Source organism: Anarhichas minor, unplaced genomic scaffold, assembly GCF_050575085.1.
Source record: "Anarhichas minor isolate MPS153535 unplaced genomic scaffold, ASM5057508v1 ptg000007l, whole genome shotgun sequence".
In the NCBI taxonomy this organism is placed as follows: domain Eukaryota; kingdom Metazoa; phylum Chordata; class Actinopteri; order Perciformes; family Anarhichadidae; genus Anarhichas; species Anarhichas minor.
The window spans coordinates 9,946,484-9,969,521 of record NW_027466453.1 but is presented as its reverse complement, the minus strand read 5'-3'; the positions used below and the strand labels follow the sequence as shown (position 1 = coordinate 9,969,521).

At 46.2% G+C, this 23,038-nt stretch overlaps 1 protein-coding gene across 6 annotated transcripts in view; it reads right to left on the bottom strand.

Moving 5' to 3' along the window:
• Positions 1-18,267, bottom strand: part of arhgap23a (Rho GTPase activating protein 23a) — a 61,844-nt gene extending 43,577 nt beyond the window's left edge. For 4 of the 6 annotated variants that reach the window (XM_076085722.1, XM_076085723.1, XM_076085720.1 and 1 more), the window contains exon 1: positions 5,249-6,478. In XM_076085722.1, coding sequence (XP_075941837.1) covers positions 5,249-5,302 — 54 coding nt within the window. In that variant the 5' untranslated portion in view covers positions 5,303-6,478. Of the gene's footprint in view, positions 1-5,248; positions 6,483-17,822 lie in introns of those variants that run through there. The other 2 variants (XM_076085719.1, XM_076085721.1) reach the window with 2 other exon arrangements.
• Positions 18,268-23,038: the final 4,771 nt, after the last annotated feature.

The following is a 23,038-nucleotide window of genomic DNA, read 5'->3' as shown; positions in this document are numbered from 1 at the left end:
CTCATCGGGATTCACTCTATTTTGTTATCTTCATGCCTCCTTTCCCTCCTTACCCCCTCCTTCTCCGTCGCTCACATTCCAGCGCAAAACCCTGAAAGGCCTGATTGGAGCGAGACACGGTGCAGCGTTCAGCCTTCTGCAAACAGTCTTATCGTCGGGCCTCTTGGCAAAAAAAAAAAAATATGTAAACACGATGAGAGCGCAATGCAAGAATGTGCACGTTATGATATCGGGGACGTGAGAAAGACAAAATAAGATGCCGGACGCGATCATCTGAGTGGCGATGAACAGCGGCCCCTGCTTAACCCCCCGTGGGACCTGCCGCACACAGTGACAGGGGTTCCCTCCTGCCTCTTTAGCCTGTTTACTGGGGGACAAGTGCGTGACGAGGGGGGCCCCCCCCCTCACCTATGAACCTTGACCCCGATTCAAACCCGGTCTCGCCGCCTTCGGGCCAACACTGCAGACAGATACAGACAAGGACAAGTCTGCATTTCAGAACAAGACCCGACCTGTTCTTCATACCTCATACATACAGCCCCTCATGTACACTGCTGGATCTTATTTTTAACACACTGAGACACACACACACACACACACACACACACACACACACACACACACACACACACACACACACACACACACGTCCAGACAGGGTCTCTGCAGGCGCACATACAAAGCGGTACTGACGCAGGCCCCAGATCAACAGGCTGAATCTAATTAGTCCTCATCTGTTTCTGAGAGAGGCTTTGTTTCACAACAAACCTCCCGGTGCCTGCGAGTCAAAGACGCCACATGAAACGAGTCCAGCTGGGACACAGGAAAGAAGACGTGTGATGACTGGGTACGAGATCTGGCACTTCTCTGGACAGGTAAGCTTCATGTCCAGCTAATATGTTGAAATCGAGGGAGAAACAGAGAAATAAGAGCAAATGAAAGTAGAAGGGAACCCCTTAGGATGCTAGTCAAGTAGGCCTCCTCAGTTTGTAGGGGCACATTGATCTCTGGCCTCAACTCACTTTACCTAAAATGCTCCACATTAGTTCTATGAGCTGAAACAGAAAACAGTGGTATCAAGTGAGTAAGGGTCAATCGCTGCAGCTTCCATCGGAGAAATCAACCCTTGTGAACTCCTCTCAGATAATAACATTGGAAAACACAACACGCCTTCAACGTCTGAACTCTATAGAAGCACGACGCAACTACGCGTGCACATTCACCAGTAACCTAAACAACAACGAATGAACCTCTTCAACCGGCCTGCCCACCACTGGCTCAGTCGTGCTGTGCAGCCTAGCTTTGATCGAGCTCCAGTGGGGATCCCAAAAAGGTTCAAAAGATACCAAGTATGCCGGACTGACTCTGGAAAAAAAGGGGTTAAAATGATGCCGACCTAAAAAACATCGAGTCTCCAACAAGGACTTGGAGCAAGCAGATACAGGACATATTCAACACAGCAGGTCAGTGTGACACAATGACTTAAAAGCCACTTAGCAAGAATACAAAAGGGGAAACTGAACTTTTAAATAAACTGACAATAGACACGATCACGCTCATAATTAAACTCGCAGACAAACGCAATAGTTTACATGTAAAAAAAAGAGACGGAGACCAACTGACTGGACTGACTAGAGGGAGATCAATAAAGAGCCATTAGCAACAGAAACACAGCTGCTTTGCAGAGCTGCACTACAGCAGCCGCTCCCCTCTCTCTCACCACAGTAAACAAGGTCAGCGATGACTGATGTCCTTCGCCCACCTATACACTCGCCACGCCATGTTTGTACAGCATCAAGGACTTCCTCGGGCAAACGTCGGGGGGGAGAGGAGTCTGATCTTCAAAACAGAACGCATCTGAATACAGTGTGTGTGTGTGTGTGTGTGTGTGTGTGTGTGAGGCCATGTTTCATGCACCTGCACTCAAATTATGATTCAAGTGTTTAACTCCTTAAAGTGTGATGTAAACATGCTGGAGAGTCTATATTCGTGAACACCTGTGCTTGGCCGTGTGTGTGTGTGTGTGTGATTAAAGTGTGTCAGCACACACACACACACACACACACACACACACACTCTCCAGGTTAATGATTGTGGGCGCGAGGTGCGGTGCAGCTGTTGTCTCGAGGCCTCGGAGTTGAGGAATGCAGCGGGGGTGACGGTGTCCAAGGTATAGGAGGGCGGAGGTGTGAGGGTGTGAGAGATGTTTTAATGGCGTTAACGGTCCGCTGCAGGGCGCTCTGTAACACACACTTCAACTATACCGAGCTCTCTGTGTGTGTCCACCGACGCAGTAAAAGACAGCATGTGGACAGAATACGCATGTCATGGTTCGGGGTATGTCGCACGTTCAGCATAGACTAATGCTGTTCACTCCTCTCCCATAATGCAATGCACAACAGGGTGGGCTGTTGGTGAACTCGTCCCACCTCAAAGTGTCACGCGACTTCTTCATCCCTTTCCGGTAGGACAAAAAGGAAATAATACAGTATTGTATTATACACTAAATCAGAATCAAAATACTACATGTGATGTACTACGAGGAACTGTAAAACCTGTGTTATGTATTTACATTATTACTGTTCCTCAAGAGAGACATTTTCCTTCTCAGATTGATTGTGAATTATTTTCATGGGTTAAATTCTGCTATTCACGAGAAAAAAGTAAAGTAAAAGCAGAATATTGTGCGGTAAAAACATGTTTTTCTGTCCTGCTAATCGCATCACAACCCCTCAGGTGGTGGCCCCCCCAGGTTAGAAACCCCCGGTACACAGCATTGAAGCGGCATACTCTGTACGAAGAATCTCATAAATTCACAGCAGTGCAGTATGTGCCTACTATACGAGGTGAAACCATCTGCAAATGATCACAGAAAATGCTTCCCTCTGCAGCATCATGCAGCTGCTTTCAGTTAACGGTGCCTTTGACATGGAGCTGATCCTGGACCTGCTGACTGGATAGGGGCCTCTGTGGTCTGAGGTTTGCAACCTTTCTGAGGTTGCTGTCCTGCGATCAGCCGAAGCCTTCGTCTGAAGTTTGAGCATGACCTGTTAGGAAGCTATTACGTAAAGACAGTCCTCAGATCGGGAGAAAGAGCAAAGGTCATGGATCAGCAAGAAAAAAGAAAAATGCTCGGTCGTTGATAGCGCGCAAGTCATGTCTGGACACCCTCGGGAGACTGCGGGGTCACGCTGCGTTAGCCTGCGGTGGTGCACATGCCGCCGGGACAAGAGAGCGGCTTTAACATCGACCGGATCAAGATTTTTCATAAAAGCGCTCTCGTGTTTCCCTTCGTCAATCCACTCAGGCATCACGTGGCACAATGCAGCATTAGACATCGTGCTCGCCCTGCCCTCGACCCCGCCCTGCCGTCCACTGCCTCTATTGATCTCACCCACACACCATTAGAGCAGGCCTGCTAACAACATTGAACCTGTCCCACTGGACGTCTCCGTACAACTGCTCAACACTCCCGTGCCTTCCTCTCTACCGCGCTCGGATGCTGAACAGACACACAAAGCCTCATTTACCCCGTGTCTCATTTTGGCAAATTAAACATTTAAACAGATTACAGTGTCATTTTACATCTCACTGCCGGTCGCCGCATCTAAGCGGTGTACTTGGAACCCGGCTGAATGAGAGCTGGGTGTTGGCTGAGACATGCAGGGTCAAAGGTCAGGTATGAAGGAGGTCGGGGACTGAGATTAGAGAAGTTGAGGTCAGAGAGAGACACACACACTGGAGGACATCAGACACTTTGAAGGTAGTTTCATGACTTCTTGACTTCATTAATGTGACAGTTTTTTGGGCACACCAGTGGTTACATTACAAAGTGTTTTACTACAAGACTATACGAAACAAGCGTCAAATTGAAAAAAGATAAAAGGGAATTCAGCGTGTTTGAAGGGACCGTTCGCCGCCACATACAACCAGAGAGGTTCAATTAAAGCGTGACCACAGAGGAGGAAACGTTATTCTTTGCTGGAGGGGATGAACTCAACCACGACAGAGAACAGCAAAGGTAGCTGGAAAAACCAGGGGGGGGGGGGGGGAATTCACGAGCACACAGAAAAAAAAAAAAAATCACCCCCACAATTTTGTGAGACTGAGCACACAGAGTGGTAGAGAGACAGCAGAGGATGATTAGCAAAGAGCGATAATGCAACGCACAGGAGAGACACTGGCAAATATAACCTCATAACACACACACACACACACACACACACACACACACACACACAAGGGTTACCAGAGGACCAAGCAACTCCCTGACACAACCACATCACACATGGAGCCTCTGGGGTTGAATCAAAGCAAGCAGACACACACACACACACACACACACACACACACACACACACACACACACACACACACACACACACACACACACACACACACACACACACACACACACACACACACACACAGCATACCAAACCATATGCCCCCTTTGACAAGCAGGCCACCGCCCATGGTGACATATCTTACCTCATGACTTCACTATGACACATCAATGCTTCAAAACACATTCCTGAAGTCACAGCAGGAGGAATTTCATATACTTTAACAAAGTCACCAGAACTTGGTTCATCTTACTTCTTTTTTTTGTCGCAGAATATAAAACAGAGGTCGCATGCATCACACTATGGTTGTATAATACAGTTATGACGGAGTTTCTTTCTGCTGGTGGCTGTGACGTCTTGTGATGCTCATTGACTTGATGGCCTGCTTGTGTGAGTAAAAACATCAACAGCGATGGGAGTCCAGTGGATCTCCATATAGAGCCAATTAACTGACTCGCTTGCCTGAAAACACCCATCTCTGTGTGGGACGTCCCGTCTCACACTGACAGCCTGCCCGCCTCCTGGTGCAGCGAGAGGCCGACAAAAGACTGGAGCAACCCGGGGCGTTAGAAATGTGGCTGTAGTGGCTCACTTTAGTGAAGAGCAGCCGATAAATTCGTTCGGCTGCGCACTATTTTGCCGTCAACAATGGTTGAACAAAAGCTGCGGAGGAACACTGATCAAACACTTTGGTTTATGCACAGTATGTAGCCGAGTATGTTCGTGCGTGCGTGTGTGTGTGTGTGTACACAGAGGCTATGCAAACTAGTGTTAATCCTCTTAGGAAATCACGCTCTCTGACCAGCAGCACCGCGCTGCACTTCAGCCTGTCCAAACACACAATGACGTCCAGGTACCAGCGCGTTGATCAACAAGCAGCCCCCCCCCCCCGCTGTACTTACGTGGTGCTCAGAGTAGGGTGGTATTCCAACAAGGCAGAAAGCAACTCCATTCATTGGACAGCAGAGACTGTTGGGCTGCAACGAGGAGAGGCAGATCGTGTTGCTGCAGAGGCAGCTCTGAGAGTAACAATGCTCCGGTCAAGCACACAACTTATATGTTCAACACTTATCCCGCTTCCTTCCTGCTGAGGGGAAAAACAAACAAAAACAAAAAAAAGAGCCCCTTCTCTGTTCCCGTTGTTTCGGGCCGTTCAATGCGCTCACCCCCTCCTCATCCTCTTCTTCTTCTTCTTCTTCTTCTTCTTCTTCTTCTTCTTCTTCTTCTTCTTCTTCTTCTTCTTCTTCTTCTTCTTCTTCTTCTTCTTCTTCTTCTTCTTCTTCTTCTTCTTCTTCTTCTTCTTCTTCTTCTTCCGCCAGACCGCAGTCAGTTGTACATAACTAAATCCCTCTGTGCTCGGCCCTGCCTGGAAACTCTCTGCAAGCACCGTCAATGCACATGGAGGGACACCGGAAGTCAGGAGACTCCGCCTTCAAAGTAAAGTCCTGAGCGGGAACGTGTCCAAGTTTCAACAAAAGTGGTGGAATCAGTAACACGTGAAAGTATTTCACGTATAGGCCTATTTAAGAAGACGATCATTTTGAGGTACTTCTACTTTAGTTGAGTATTTCCACTTTATGTTACTTTATAATTCTACTCCATGACATTTCGGAAGCCAATATTGTACTTTTTACTCCTTTACATTTGTTTTAATTAGTTACTTGTTATGTTGCAGATTCAGAATATAAACACAAAATATAAGTCAACTTATAAATGATTATCTATTATTAGGCTGGAGATTAAGCTATCCATCAGTATGTGAACCAATCAAAATTTGCACCATCTTTACTGCACAATGAGGGCTTTTAATTGTTGTACTTTAATTATATTTTGATGTTTTTTTCGTGCTTTTATTTCAGTCAAAATGTAATATATGACATTTACTTGTAACAGGGTATTTCTTCACTGTGGTTCTGCTGCTTTTACTTCAGTAAAATATCTAAATACTTCTTTATCACTGTTGAATAGTCATAATGAATGTGGGTACCCGCCTTGACACAGTTCTGGAAACTATATCTTAACAATTACTAATTTGTTTCTTATAGGTTTTGTAAAATGATTGCAGTTGAAGAAATGCACGTTGGCTCAATATTTAGTTTAATTGACTAAAGGATAATTCCTGATCTTCGGTACAGGAAGTCTAAGCTTTTTATGGTTGATATCTTTACCGGAAAATACTACGGTTGTATTGTGGCCTTGACACTGTGGGAATAGAAGGCAGTCAAATTAGAGGGGCTCCCTCTGGCTGTGCCAAGACATTTGTGTGCAGGACGGGAGGGGTCACTGATGCCAACGAGACAGTAAGTCAAAGCACGGATTTAAGAAACGAAACAAGAAAACGTTCATGCACATTCTGAAAAGAACTGTAAAGGTCTTGTTATTTAACAATATATGAAAGTATGTAGGACAAGTTAATCAGCCTAAAGATGATCTGTTAGTCTATTATTACTGATACTAAGTAGAAGTTCTGCGTTCAAAATCATTATCAGTAGGCCTATTCCTTTAAGTATCCGTTTACTTTGCTCATTATATGTTTGTTTAATGTGAAAAGTAACTGCAGCTATCAAATAGATGTAAAAGGGACAATATTTCCATTTGAAATGTATTGAAGTAAAAGTATAAAAAAACGTAAAATGGAAATACTCAAATAAACCTAAACACAAGATCAAAGTGTGTGGAATCTCAAATGATCAAGTTGAATTGATGCTGTAAAAAAGAAAGTGATTATTTTCACTACGGATTCATCTTCAGATTATTTGCTTAATTAATTGATTAATCGTTTGGTCTATAAAGCCAAACATCTTGACTGCACTTTCATAGAGGAACAAATATTCACATTTGAGAATTTCTGGCTTCTTTGCTTCAAAAAAAATGACTTAAATGAGGAATTGATTCTAAAAACAGATTGACCGATAAACTGGCAGCTCTTTTCTCTTTATGGCGACACTGAGAAGCTTCCTCATAATCCTGATGGACCGGAAAAGTAGTAAACCACAAATTTATGAAATGGGATGCATTCGATGTGAAAAGTCTCATATAGCCTTATCATAAAACAGTGTTACTAACAAAAGGCACATCAGTCCAATTCAGAGAGTGACTCATGATAAACACAGGGACACAACAGAGACGGGCTGAACAAAGCGTATAATGAAAGTGCACCTCATTGAGAGATGTCAGAATTCCCTCCACGCCCAGACAGAGCGGACCACACATTCTCAGAAAACGTGTATTTTTAGCCCCTTTCGGCTGCAGATGAACACTGCTCGTGTGAACCAATAGACGGGCAGTACAGTCAGGGGAAGGTTACTCATCAAGAGCAGGAACTTCAGACTGCTGCCAGGAAGTCCCACGCCTTCACACTACTGTATATATGCTCCTCGATATAGATAGGGGTGTAAATATTAGTTTAGGTCCAGATGAAGGAAAACAGTTAAAGAAGATTAAAAATAATGTGTTGCTGGCTGACAGCTGGAGGCCCATGTGGCTACTATTACTCTGAGGGGTGCAAGTATCAGAGAGCCCCTTCAGAAGAGCCTGCCTGCCTGCCTGCCTTTGGGGAAACAGTCTGGAGTCATACAGGGGGGGGGGAAAGCATCTTACGGGAGGCTTCCCACGCCAAGAGCCGCAGCTGCCAACTCAGCCTCCATCTCAACATGTCTCCTCGGTCTGCCTTGCTCTCTCTGCATCTGGCCCGCTCCGAGACACACAATACCGCAGCCAAGGGCTTAAAGAGGACACACTCTACGAAAGTCCTAGTCATGACCTTCCCTCATCTCCCATTTGAGACGGATAATTACCACATGTGATCCAAACTCTCCCCTCCAGGTTAGTTATGAGGCCAAAGTACGTTTTTTTTAAATCCACCGTGGCAGAGTGAGAGCCCAGAGAGGCTTTGCAGCAGTAGCCTGGTCTTAAGGTGAGAGAGCAGGGCAGATGGTCTCTGAGAAATAGGGAGGGCCGCGGAGCTTGCTTTTTTTGGGGGGGGGGGGGTCAAGGAGCGTGAGGCCAATCACAGCTGGACCTTTTTTCCAACATCTTCTCTGACCTCAGATCTGGATCTATCTCTGCAGCCTCTATCTGCCGCCCATGTGTTTTCTATTGTACATCAGCCTGTGCCCCGACACTTCTCTGTGGGAAGAATGATCCGATGTTAGTCAACCCCTCCTGTGCTGACGTTCGTCCACATCTCATCCCAGATGGCATGCAGATACATGCTCACGCCACACATCAATTTGCCTGTCAGGCGAGAAAAATGGGCTTTCTATTATTGATGTTCTGAGACTGAGAGGTGCAGAGAGGAGGAAGGAGGAAGAGTTGTGTGTCGTATCTGAGCAGGTGGGTCAGCATATTTCAAAATGCTGAGTTTGAAATGCAGGGAAAGAGCTGTAACTCTATCCACATCTAGCCAAACGACGTGGCTTTTATCTGACATACTGCACTTGATGTCTCTCTCCTGTCCTCGTGCTGCGTCTCTGGGTCAGCCTTAGTCACTGACACACAGCCCCAGGCGCCGGGTATGCCCCCCCCCCCCCTCTGAGTAAGCCTCGATCTAACGGTGATGTGAGGAGACGCGCCACGATCTCTTTCCCTTTAGGGCCGGCCGGAGACGAGCAGGGAGCATCCAGAGTCTCCCCTCGGTCATTATATAATCACACACACATAGCCTGGCGCCTTGAAGGACAAACCCATAAACAACCATCATCATTTACTCGCTTGACCGCGCCCCGCCCTAGTCCTGACTCCCACCTCCCCTCCGCTGGCTTGTCCTGCTTTTCCCCATTCTGCTGCTGAGACTGCGGAGGCGAGGGTGGGATGGAGGGAGTGGTGGTTGGGCATCCCCCCCGCCATCCTCCATACCATTCTAGGCCACTTCACAGAGAGTGTGCGCTGGTATGCTACAATCAATTGTGGTCACTCCATTTATTCCAACTACGCCTCTTTCTGCCCCCCCCCCCCCCCACCTCTCATTCTTTCAAATCTCCTCAGTTTCACTCCGTATCCCACAAGTCATAGAGTCGGTCCCCTTCAGTGAACGTCCGTCGCCCCGCTCTGCACACGCATACTTCCAGGCCAGGGAGTGTATAGTTGCCAGATCTTTTCAGCATCATTTACTTTAGGCCTCTCTGGAGTGTGTAACACATGGCCACACTATCCCTCTTCTTGATACAGTTGCATTTAATGAAGATGCTCGGGTGGTTTTCCTACTGCTGAGAGCCAAAATGACACACTGTGCAAGTCCTCTCTCTCTCTCTCTCTCTCTCTCTCTTTGGCTCAGTGGATTTGATATAAAGAGTAACATTTTCTCTGTCCAGGTCTCAGATGTAATAAGAAGATTATCGCTGTCTGGGCCTGATGGAGTGAAATGTGTCCGGTGAGTGCTCGGCCAGAGATCAGGAGCCAGAGAAATGTGGACTATGAGCTCACATATGCTGAAGCTTAACATGTAACGTTCAGCTGCTTATTGCTAAGCATGTACGGACACATACGTGACCGTAAGAGTGTGATTGAGACGTGGATGTGGATGACGAGTGAGGGAGAGCTTTGGATATTTGCGTACATGTGAATGAGATGTGGACATGCGAGTGAGTCTCACACTCTGGTTGTCTCTGGCTGTTGACACAGAGGCTCCTGTGGCACTCCTTTGAAGGGGGTTTGGGACGGTTGAGAGAGAGGGGGGGGGGGGGCGGGGGGGTTACGGTTGGAGCTGTAAATTCCCCCTTTCTCCGCGACAGGAGGAGTCCTCTTTGTCTGGCCGGACAACTGGCACGAGGGGAGGAAACAGCTGACCGGGCAGCACAGACAGGCGTTTGTCACTGCACCGCACAGGCATTTTGATCCTTGATCGAAATGTTTACATTTTCACGTAAATGACTGAAGAGTCCAGACTGCAGCCTTTGCTCAGGCTCAATCATAAACCCATTCTAATTGCTCCCTTGTCTCCTTTGAACCTATAATAGATAAGAGTTTGGTGTTTTTAACACCAGAAATTATTTATTTTCTAACTTTTATTTCTGGCCAGGTGGAAACAACGTTTATGTCAGGTGTGTGCAAATCATGTGTACTTTATATTTTATCTGAGCATGTTCCAATGTGGGCTGTACAGTTCAGATTTTGGATGTTTTTTTCCCCGCCGTTGTGGGTCGCCATTGGTTTCTGTTTGAAAAATGACACGCTGTGATGTAATGTATACATGATTTGAAGTAAACGGTCGAAAACAAGCAAAGTCAGGGTCTTCTGATCGGTGCAAGGAATTCAAGACAATAAAAATGCACCTAAACTTGATTTGTGTTGTTTTTTGAAACTATGGCCATGAAGGAACCTCCATCACATTGTCTAAAGATGACAGTTTTTGATTTTCAGTAAAAGGTCAATATCTCAGTCTTTATTCTTGTCTCGTGTGTTCCTCTGCTGACCTGCTGACCCGTTTTCTCTCCCCGCCTCGCCCCGCGCTACATTTCATTTTAATCCCCCTTCTCTCTTGCAGCTGCCTCGCTCATTCTTCTGCAGACCGCAGTCATTCAGACAGAACACAACCATGAGCCTGTGGACACGACGGCTTGCACGGTAGCAGAGACAGGTCTAAGTTGGAGCCTTGGCTATTGGAAAGGACGTTCGGCTGGGCAGGGTACTGGAGAGAATGACTCATTGAGGACAAGAACGCAGAAACACACACACACACATGCAAGCCAAGGACCACCACCAGCCAGTGCTCTTGGCTGGACATGCTACAGAACTTTCTCAACCTTAAATTGAGCCCTTTTTACGCTGGTTTTTACCACCGATACAAGCCTTTGTATCAACACCTCACTTTTGACATTTCACTGGGTTTTATGTATGTAGGCCGATCGTCAAAAACGGTTCCAAGGCAGTTTAAGTCCTATCTTTCTGTACAAGCTGATACACTATCTCACCCCCGCACATGAAAAGCTGAGCTTCTACTTTTTTAGGCCTTAACATGGCGAGAGCTGATTAGAACAGCCACGTGGGAGCGTTTGAGATAAAGGAACAAAGAGAAGGAAACACGGCGAGTCTGAGGAGGAGACTAGGGGAAGTTCAGGTGTCACCGTTCGCACAAATGACCCCTGATTCAACTCCCCAAAGTCTCCAGTCCGTCTCCATCTATTGCTCAAAGCTCCAGACAACAACAAGTGAATCACACAGAGTATTCCACTGTTTCTATAAACGTTAGCTGTTACTATAAATGCTTGGCACACACTCTAAGGACATCCCTGTAGTTCAACCTCTTCTGAGAGACAGAGAGGAAGAATAAGCAGTAGTTCCAGTAGCAGCGCTGCACGCTTCCTTCCTGCTGCCCGTTACTTCATACAGCCCGAATGCGTCTGCAGCCTCTTTACCTTTCACAGCTCCACTTCCTGCCTCTAGCATCACTTCCCGCGGCACATCGGGTCAGACAATGGAAATGAGCTCTAAGGATGAAATGTGTCCTGAAGTCACATTCGGGAACCAGTCCATCTGATACCAGCAAAACTGTCTACATCAGATGTTTCTGCTGGTCACTGATGAGTCAGGAATGTCTGACAATAACTTGGGTAAAATTAGAATGGCATATTATTAGAGTAGGTGGCATGTTCCCCGAATATGCCCGCCTGAATACACATCAATGGACAATGGAAAACTGAATGACTTGTGAATTGGAAAAACACTGCGACATGATTTGATGATCAATCCTAAAAATGTTTCCAGGAGGCTATTTTGCCTAAATCAGGTTAAACAGTGAATATTGCTTTCATCCTGGCAGCTACCTGAAGCTTCGACAACTTTTCGGCTGTAATGATCACCTTTGCCAAACAGCAGAATTAAGATTTGTTCAACTAAACTAATCTCCTGCCCCTAAAAAAAAAGCATTGTTTTTCCAGAGATAGAATGTGTATTTATATTCTTGTTTATTGATACGATTCATGGAGCCTTCTTGGCCAAGTGTGTAAAAATGAAAGAGGTTTTAATCTAGATAACTTTTACTTGTTTGAATAAAACCCTAAAATGCAGTCTAAACTTAATTAAACCAACTACGCCCATCATTTTCATAATGTAGCACACACTCCTATCATACACCTCATTTGAATAATCATGCATCCTCTCATAAAAAGATTACTGATCGATTGGAAGACCCAACGACAGTGAGCATTTGTGGTACAACAAAAACTTTAAGCCACACCTCTCACAGAATATACAGTAAACTGTCTAATCCTGCATGTTCGAGGGGGATCATATCCTAATCCGAGCGTTTCCTCGCCTTAAAACTCAGAGATAAGTTTGTCTAGACACGGCCTTAAAGCAGAGTGTTCTCCTTTTGGAGGACAGAATACGTTGACAGATTTTTAACCTTCAGGAAGGTCCCTGTCTTCACCCAGCCAACCATCGGTGCAGAAACATTTGTTTCACACACCCTAAATGCTGTTATCGGTCTCATAGAATTGTAATTCTAATGTCAGACTTCATGCTTAAATCTAAATCACAGACAGAGATAAGAACAGAGGGAACATTGGCATTGCTCACCTCTGAAGCCTTTAAAAAATATACACCAGAGATATACTGAAGAGGAATGTCAACACTCACAGAAACACATTTTTAACAAGCAAAATGCTGATAAAGATGACAATTTTTTATATATTTTAATCACGACAGATTCGTAGACATTGATCTAAATGAGTAGACACACGTTAATAACGCAAAGTGCTGCACATTTCCTACTGCGAACAATGCGGGTGAGAGGTCACCAAGAGGGGATGATAATACGCTTCCCATGTGGAATTAACATAAATGTGCACCGTCACCTTCAGCAAAACAAACTTGTTATTCTGGGTTGAATTCTGTAAAAAGACCACCATCTGTTCATTTGCAGAGATTTCCCTAAATAGATAATCCTTAAACCCCTCGGAAAAGATAGAAATTGAGCCGCAGTTGCGTTTGGAGGCCACAGGAGGGCTCAGGGCAGCGGTTGCAGGATGAGGTGGGGTCAGGGTGGAGGAGTTGTCCTCAGATGCAGCTCTGTGGTGAGTTTTTCATTTGATCCCCATCAGTGGGATTTAACAGGATTTATGGCGATGATACTGATGCAGCCTGAGCCCAAAATATGGCAAAAAAAACAATGTGGCTGACTGAGCAACATTTAAAGGAACAGTCTGTTCTGTTCTGAATGTGTGAGCCACAAAATACAACAAAGAGGGCCTGAATGTGGTGAAACACGGGGACGGTATAGACAGAAAACACTGGGAAATATCTTTAAAATCACAACTCAGATGTAGTTCAGATAGACAAGTTAATTGTTTGTATCTTCAGTAGTTTGGAAAATAGGCCAAGAGGCCCATGGCTTGTTCAGCGAGCGGTTCAGTATTGATATGCAGCTGTGGTGCCCGCTAACAGTAGGGCATCACATGTGCTTTGATTAATTATCAACCAATGAAACAGCAGGCATCAGCTGCACAGCTGTTCATTCCAGACCGACATCATGTCGTGGATGTAAAAGACGGAGGATACCAAGAGATAGAAACAGACTGCGGGGGTCACAAGTTGAAATGAAAAGTATGTCAAACCGAGCGCATCAGACCCCTGAGCTTAAAGTGGACCAAGTCGGTAGCAAACAGCCTCATAATTGGATGCTACCGATAAACCTAATCCCTCTGTTTCGTTCTTTTTACCGCTGCTCATCCCGTGTCATCCGCACTCGGATCCCAGACATGGGCTGGACTGATGCAAAGTGCTGCTGACAGGAAGGGCTTTAACCACACGGGCTGACCTCTGACCCCTGCTGGAGAACCCCCCCCCCCCCCCCCCCTTGCCATCTGCATTCATGCATCGGTCGCCACTCAAGTGCATTGGAGGTTGAGGTCCAAAGTAGTCGTCCTGAGCTGAACGGGAGCTGTTTACTTCCTGGAGATGGAGTGTCCTAGTTTTCCTTCACGGGACAATTTGCCCATTGTCTTGCCTGCAGGCATCTACCATTCGGCTATCTCCCGCCTGAAAATCCGACGGAGCCTGAAATTAAGAACACCAACCCTCTACTGACATCCTTCACATGCAAAAGCCTCCTCATCTTACAGTTGACATCATTTAAATATGTTGTCAGCTACTTCTGAATATGTTTTGATATATGGTTAAAAGATGCAAAATAGCACAACAATATCTGTAAATCTGCACCAAATTTGTTTTGTGTACATTCAGACTGCATGCTTCATCTGCTACAGAGACCTTGTAATCAATCTACAACTCCCACAGCATCACGTCCCACAAATGTCCCTCAAATCCTCTGAATGCGTCGCTCATCACAAGCAAAAGCAGCTTAGAAACTCAACTTTCCTCCTAAAGCTCTCCGCATGGGCGGGAAGATCAATATATATGCTTATATACGTGCGTTTAAATTCAATTTAGATGCAAATACGCATACAAAGTTCATTCTTTGCGAGTCTTTCAGTCTCCACCGCTCAGGACAATAGCGCAAGAAATTCCTAAGAGTCCAAAGATTGGAGAGCTGCAGGCAGGGGGGCTTCGGGGGTGCAATGGGTGGGGCTTCAGATTAGACCACCTGTTCCACCATGAGGCTTTTCCTTTATCCGTCCCTCTCTCACACTTGTTGTCTTCCACATTCCCTCTCACTATCTCGTTTGTAACTTAACAAGACCCTTTCTTTTCTCACACACACAACACACACACACACACACACACACACACACACACACTTCTCATAAAATATCTCCCTCCGCGGCTGCTTCGCTCTGAGCTAATTTTGACGGCAGTCCACTTCAGTCACATCTGTGGGAAACAGACAAAACAATTTGCAAGATAACTCTGGCTGGGAGCCACAGGAACTCACACACACACACACACACACACACACACTCGCTGGTGTACATACACACACATAGTACAGTTAGACATATGTCGCCTTGCCGCCCAAGCCGGGCCTCTGGGGAGTCGTGTTCAGACGGCAGCGTGAACACAGCAGCCCTGTCCACATCACTGAGGTTCATCCAGAAGTATCAGGGATTCCCTCCGCTGTAGTGAAACACTCGTCTACGTACAGCAGTCAGGAGTTCGACAACATTATCCCTGGAACTTGCTCTGTCTTTTATGATCCAACACTAGCTTTTTCTCCTTGGCTTGCAAGAGAAACCACTTGTTTCTGTATGATGGATGTGGTCAGAATACCCCAAACCCAGAAGGCATCAGCAGCCACCACAGCCCCGCTCAGGTCCGTTAATGACTATTGATCGGAAAGCACTCTATGGACCCAAACTGATTTGCATCGGGTCTGGCATTTTAATCGTCCTCACGCAAGTGTTTTTTTTTTCTTTGCAGTGAGAACTGTCCCGGTGTCGGTCAGTGTGTTTTATAAACTTAGAAAAGTAGGACGAGTTACATCGTGTGCAGAGAGCGGCATTACTCGAGTGCAGCAGAATGCAGACTGTGAGAGAAAGAGGTGTCCCACCGCTGCCCTTGAGTCCCTCTCACAGACGCTTTGTGTAACCGGCGTTTTTCTTGTTCCTCGCTGAGCCGCTGCCCTCCTTATCGCCGTGCTTTTGCACATGTGTGTGTCCGTCCTTGCGCCGAACAGAAAAAAAGAGGACAAAGACAAACACAGATACTGTCCTGTAAACTTTTTCAGCCTTTCCATGACTATAGTAAACACCATACGCCTCCGTTTACTTTACGCTGCCAAATGACAGGAGGTCCTTCTCGAGACATGTGCTGTGTATCCAGAATCATCTAGGAACACCAGGCTGACGGAGGCCTTCAGCAGGAAGCGCAGGGAGAGATAAAGCTTTCACAAAACGACAATGACACGCGGGCACGTGATGAACAGGAAGTGCTGTAACCAAATTTGGCCGTTACGTCACAATGTGGTCCATTTATTGAAATGACACCGGCCCAGCCTCAGCGCTGCACCAAGGCCGCGCTGTGTCAGCATTTTTCGCGGCACTGCGCAGTCTTATAAATAGTTTTTTGTTTCCTGTGTGAGGTACATTGTGCTGTAAACTACACCGTTCTTGTTTTTTTTTGTGGTGCAGAAATGTGAACTGATACTGAAAGTGTGTGTGTGTGTGTGTCTATAACACTGAGGCCATGACCCATGGACGCAGACACACTGTGTGCTCTGTGTTATTGCCTGAGGCTTCCAATTTGGGGAAATAAGGTTAAGAGTTAGAAAGAAAACGCATAAACGAGTGAAAAACATGGCATGCCTCCGACAAATGTGTTCACCCAAACACACACACACACACACACACAGTCTGACCAGCAGCAGTGATGACATCATCCCTGCTATTACTGGGGGGCTAACGTCACCCTGACCTGAGCGAGCGGACACAGACGGGAGACCACATGCATTATTCAGCCAAATGAAGGGTTGGGCTGGGGTGTCTCACACGTACACCCCTCCTTGTCTCCCCCTCCTGCTCCTCCTCCTTAGTCACAAACCTGATGCTCACAACACTTCCACCTCAGGAGGAGAGGACGCAAAGGAGAAGCAATGGAGGGAGGGAGGGAGGGATGAGGTAATCAGTGGCTAGGACACACACTGGCAGTGCGTTTGAGTGTAACGTAGGGGAGATACGAGGAGGGTGTCTGCGCTCTCTCTCCTCCTCTAAAACCATTCATCACATGCTCAACTACAAGCAGCTGGTTGCTTCCAGCCCGGATACAACACCTGCTGACAGCAGCAGCGATCCGCCCTCACCTCACACAGAAGCTGTAAAACACTCCAAATATTAACAAATAGTGTCTGTGATGAGGGTGAAGGTGGCAAATTCATCAAGCATCAGCTGCTCCCACAGTAAACAAGCTGAGCGATGACAGTCTCTGTACAGGCTGGTGACACGAGCACACGGTGGTACAAAGGCTCATCTGAGCCTCTGGATGGGAACCCTGTTGCACACATCCCGTCTCCCGTCTCCACCATCCTGACTCCAGGCGGGGGGGGGGGGGGGGGGGGGGGCAATTTGTGCATGACATCTTAAGACGGATCGTGACCGAGGATGCCTGTTAACCCACCACACTGAGCCACACCCCTCTTTTTTGAATGCTTCTCTCTCTCTCTCTCTCTCTCTCTCTCTCTCTCTCTCTCTCTCTCTCTCTCTCTCTCTCTCTCTGTCCACTCCCAAAGTGTTGATCTTATGCCCGGTATAGCAGAGCTAAGCTGGTGATGTTTTCAGCTGTGTCATCCCTCCAGAGGCCTGGCACTTGCCGGTGGTGGCAGCACCTCCGCCGGCCCCCCCCCCCCCCAAGAGTGAGACCTAGCTCGCCGGGGGAGCAGAAAACACATCGCAGGATAAGCAGCGTGCTGTGCTGTTTGTTTTCACCTTGAGGGAATGGAAAAAGGGATGATGGATGTTATGAATGCTGCTGCTGCTCTGTGTGTGTTTTGTGTCAGCGAGGTGTGAGTGTGAAGAACACTAAAGCTGGTGGTCCCCTTCACTTCCCCTTCAGTCCCTCCCTTCCTCTCCTCCTCTCCATCCTCACCTGGTCCATGATTTCAGCGAGCCTCCTCCCTCCTCCTGTTCCCTGTCATGGCACGAGATAGCCGGCTGTCTGCCTTGTTCCTTCTTTTTCTTCTTCTTCTTCTTCTTTTCCTTGTTCAGTATTCCCAACAGCAATCCAATCGTGCTCTCCTCACACAGGCGAGGCAGCCTGGCCGCCGACGGCTGCGCCTCCCCACAGAGGCATGGCTCTGCCTTTCCTTGTGTCTCTGAGAGTGACAGTCTAGTACACCCAACCAAACACTCCCGTCTTGTCCTTTTCTCCGTCTCCTCTCCTTCTCCTGCTGCTCCGGGTGTAGGAGGTTGGAGGGCAAACAGGGTGTGCGTGGGATCCTCGCCTCTCTCCTTGATAACCACGCAGAGTGAAGAGTCCCGCTCTCCGTTTTCGTTCTGAAGCTCTTGCACTCGTTCCCTGTGTGAGCTGTCGCCTCGCCTCCCCTCCCTCCCTCTCTGTATCCACTTCCCTCCCCTCTATCCATCTCCCCTCCCCCTCCTGCTGCACCCGAAGAGAGCCAGAGCGAGCAAATGAGAGAGAAGGAGCGAGGCAGAGAGGAGGGCGGAGGGCTGAGATTGGCTACTGGAGGGGATCATGTGACTCCCGGTGGAGGACTGAGGGACCCTCAACCAGCTGTCCAGCTCATGCTTCCCTGAAAAACTCTGTTGCCATTGACAACAGCTGCCGTGCAACACACCAACCATAGAACCCCAAACACAAAGCCATTGGCTGGCGGGATTCGTGGCCCCCGCCCCCTTTTTTTTGGGGGGGGAGCATGTTGGGACGTGTAGTCCGACCTGTAGTGTAAGAGCACATATCCCTGTGCCTCTGGGAGGAATGTTTCCCCCCCTGTGCTCGCCTCTTTGCTAAAATGTTAATGCATCAGAGCAACATTGGCCGCCCTTCAGAGTGAAACAGAAGGACAGCAGGTCGTATCATTAGCATTAAAACTCTGGCATGAACTTGTATAAAAACACACACGAGTGGAGGAAAGACCTCGATGCCCGGGCATTCTTGGTCAGCCAGGAAAAAGACATCCTCTGTCGTTTTCCTCTCGGCCAGTGCGGAGGGAAACTCCCTCCCCACAACAACAGGAACTCCACCACCGAAGGCCATTGCTAAGTACATATAACCCCCCACTCTTCCCTCCCTCTCTCCTTTCTTTCACTGCCTCCTTTTTCTTTATTTGCTCTGTCTCTATCCTCTCCAGGCCGCCACCCCTCGCCTCTCCATCTATTGTATTATTACACTCAATCGCTCGCCGCTCTCTCCTCCCACAACTCCATCTCATTGGCATCCGGAAAAAGGTTGCAAGAGGTTACAGGTGACACAGAGAGGAGACGTTGTTACAAACTAGCATCAAGAGCCACACGTAGTGTAGCAACTAATCCAAAGGAGAAACAAAATCCACAGTGGGATATTCTTAAGGACTGACACAAACCTGATATGTGTTGTTTATGTATTAGATATGATGTTTTTTCGACCTTTAAATTCTGCACTGAAAACATCTGGCAGCGTTGTCACGTTGTGCACATTTTTACCAGCGTCATGCCATCATCCCAAGGAGAAAGGAAAACATAAGCAGATTACAGAATGCTCAGAAATGCCAGCAGCTGCAGCAGTGCCAGGGTGATTTGACCTTATAGAGTAATCATAAACACTTTACAAATGTCCCGTATTACGGCATCTACCCAGAAATACTGCTCGTGGGGAAACCCAAGGCCCCTGCAGCTGGAAAACAAAAGAGCACCTGTTCTGGTTTATTTTGATTCAATGGGACGCATAACATAGCTGTGACATGATCTGATTTGGTATTTAGAAGCGGTGTGACAGGCCGGTAGAGTGAAGGGGAGGAATGAGGGTCAGGAATGCAGGACAAGAAGTTCATGCAACATGCAGAGCTGCAAACAACCAAACAAACCTTGCCCTACTTTCTACAGTCCAGCTTCAGTGCATCCTTCGCTTTCCTCAACACCCTCTACTGTAGACTGCTGCAGCGTCGTTTGATCTGAGCCAAAGATGCTGTTTGAAGTGAGATGACTGCATGTGTGTGTGAGTGTGTAGACTATGTGTGTGTGTGTGTGTGTGCTCTCAGACAGAACAGCGGGTGTATTGTAATGCTGTGTGTGAGTGGTAGATTATACTATCAGTAGAGGAATTCCGATTATTTCCCACAGTGGGTCTGTCTGCACACATGTGGGAGAAACTTTAGCTAAGTGTTCAGAGGAGGATTGCAACACTGTGAGGCGTGTGTGCGCGCACACACACACACACACACACACACACACACACACACACACACACACACACACACACACACACACAGACACTAAAGCATGGAAAATATGCATGTGTGCTTTCTAGCTGAGAGTCGATGAGAAGGCTGGTACCACTCTCATGTCTGTATGCTGAATATGAAGCTAAAGCTAGCAGCTGGTTAGCTTAGCTTAGCATAGAGACTAGAAACAGAGGGAAACAGCTAGCCTAGCTTAGTCGAAAAGTGACAAAATGCACCTACCAGCACCACTAAACCTCACTTATTGACATGCTACATTCTGTTTGTTTAATTTGTCTGGCTAGCTTTATCCCCTCGTTTCCAGACTTTGCGCTAAATTAAGCTAAACTAAGTTAAGCCAAGTTAAGCTAACCAGCTGTCTGGTAAGTGTTTGGTAATTGTACTTACTATTTCTATTTCTTCCATGGGGGAATGTAGTGGGTTTTTAGAATATGTTCATGGAAAGCATGTTTTAAAGGTTAAAAAGATTAAGATTACTTAAAGGAATGCAAAAAAATCTCAAAATATGTAACTAAAGAAAGCTGACCTTTCACCTTGGAGAGTCATTGGAGAGCAAGATGAGGAAGACAGCAATCCTTCATCTGTTAAATAAATGACAAATTAGAAATGAATCTTGTTTTCAAGCCACAATAGAACCGAGTTCCAGTCGATACGATATCAGGTCTCTGTGACAATCACACCACAAGAACAAGTCCTGAAGAGATAGACTTTATAATGTTTGACTTGTCTGACATGTTTCACTCACAAATACGTTTTATGTTACGTTTTTCAAAATATAATAATTTATTCAAATACACTGTAAAACAAGAAGAAATAAGTTAGTTGTATAAAAACATCAATAACACATTCATATGCCTTAAACTAAGGGCTAACATTTGCTGAATTAGTGCATTTAAAGGCATTCAAACGTAACAAATCTGCTGATTTTCATCAACTGTGACTGTTAAATTGAAATCACCTGTTCTTTCCATGGTTAGACTGCCATCGGCTGATTCTCCACAGCCTTATGTAGGTGAACAGCACCATCTGCAGGACAGCATGTGCTCACACCACCGTGCCAAATGTGCTTAAACCGACAGGAAACATTGAGCAGGATGCTTACATCTTTAAAACAGGACATTGTGAGTCCTCCTTCACAAACATGCATCAGACAGAGTTTAATGAGATTATGTCCCATGAAGGAATATATTTGTTGTGACGGGAGGAATTTATAGTCCTTATTGCACTGCAGATCTCCCACTCCATCAAGGTCAATGACTCTAATTTATATACCACCGGGCTACAGCAGCACAGTCCTGAATTATATAGTTCAGGATATAATAATATAATAATACTGTTCCATAATACACCTCAGCATGGAGGCAATGTAGCAGTAGGCCGTAGAAATCTAATAATCCATGAAGTACAATAGACATTATTTTGATAAGAATAGTCTCATGAGCAGTCCACACCAAATATAAAAGCTTATTTTCAAAGTAATATTTGCGTAATGTCCCTGTTTTGGGCCAGCCAGGGATCTTTGATGGAAGTCATACTCTTCTGTCTCCCAGTATTATATCCCTTATGTCACTTTCCAATTATGCAAATAAATATATATACTAAGATATAGATCACACAGACATTAGGAATGATGAGAGCATTAAAGGTCAGCAATGCTCTGTGCAGCAGAAATAAATGATTACGGACGTCGGAAAAAAATTAAAATAATATAGTGTTGAAATGACGAGAAAGCAAACTGGGTTTACCGAAATCATCTTTATTAGACATGTCATGTGAAATACTGTCATTAACCTCAGTAAATCATCAGTGCATCAGTAAACTTAACATCATCGACACATAACACATAATAGATATGTTTGGTGGTAAAACTGAGAGGAGCATACGGTTGATGCATTTCTGAAATGACATCATTGCTCCCCGTAGACGTCATTTTGCAGCCAACGTAATAAACAGAAACAGACAAACATGGTTAATGTACAGAACACTGAGTCATATAAGTGAAACATTCCCCTTGGCTTGAACCTGACAGAGAATCTTGATAGTAGTGAGGAGAAGAACATATTGGCAGCACGTGAATAAAGTAATGTAACACTGACGTGAAGGCTGACTCAACCAAGGCAAAAACAATGAGTACAGGAGGGTTGGCCACAAAGTCGTAAGGATGATACGGTCAAAACTGAACATAAAAAATAAAATCAGCTCACAGTGTTGCTAGAAAGGCAAATTCTACACCTTGTATTACGCTCAACACTACGAGACCGTCCTGCATCCATGGATGTATAGGACTTGTGCAGAGGTAACATGTCTCCTCCTTTAAAGAGGAGCATGCACAACCTTCAGTAGCATAGATAATACACTGGTTAGACTGATTGCAAATAAGTGGGAGCAGTGACATTTTGTAGGAGGACCCTGACCCAATAAAGGAGGAGGAGAAGTGGGGGCTTCCACTTCTTGTCCAGTTGTTTATCTCAGCTGGATTGCTCTGCCCCTCCTACAGGAGAGCTCCGAATGAGGAACCCATCGAGTCTTGACCCGGCTCCTCTCCCTGAAACAGATGGCAGCTGGCATCAAACATGTAGTTTATCAAGGATAAGTAATCGTATTAGCTCAGTCAAGTGAAATAGTGTGATCATTTCCCACTATTACAGGCTGCAGCCTACATAAATGGAAAGCTACACAGACATTTGCAAGTAAAATCCTCCCTGTAGTGTAAAATATCACATTTATAATGTGCAATGAAACACTCCCCTACCATTGTCCATGATGGAAACCAGGGATGCAGGACAGGGGAAAACACACACATCCCGTGATCGCCTGTGCAGCAACCGTTTGTGTGGCCGAGCAGGACGCTTCATCATCATTATCATCATCATCATCACAGCAGGTAGATGATGTAGGAGAGGAAGAC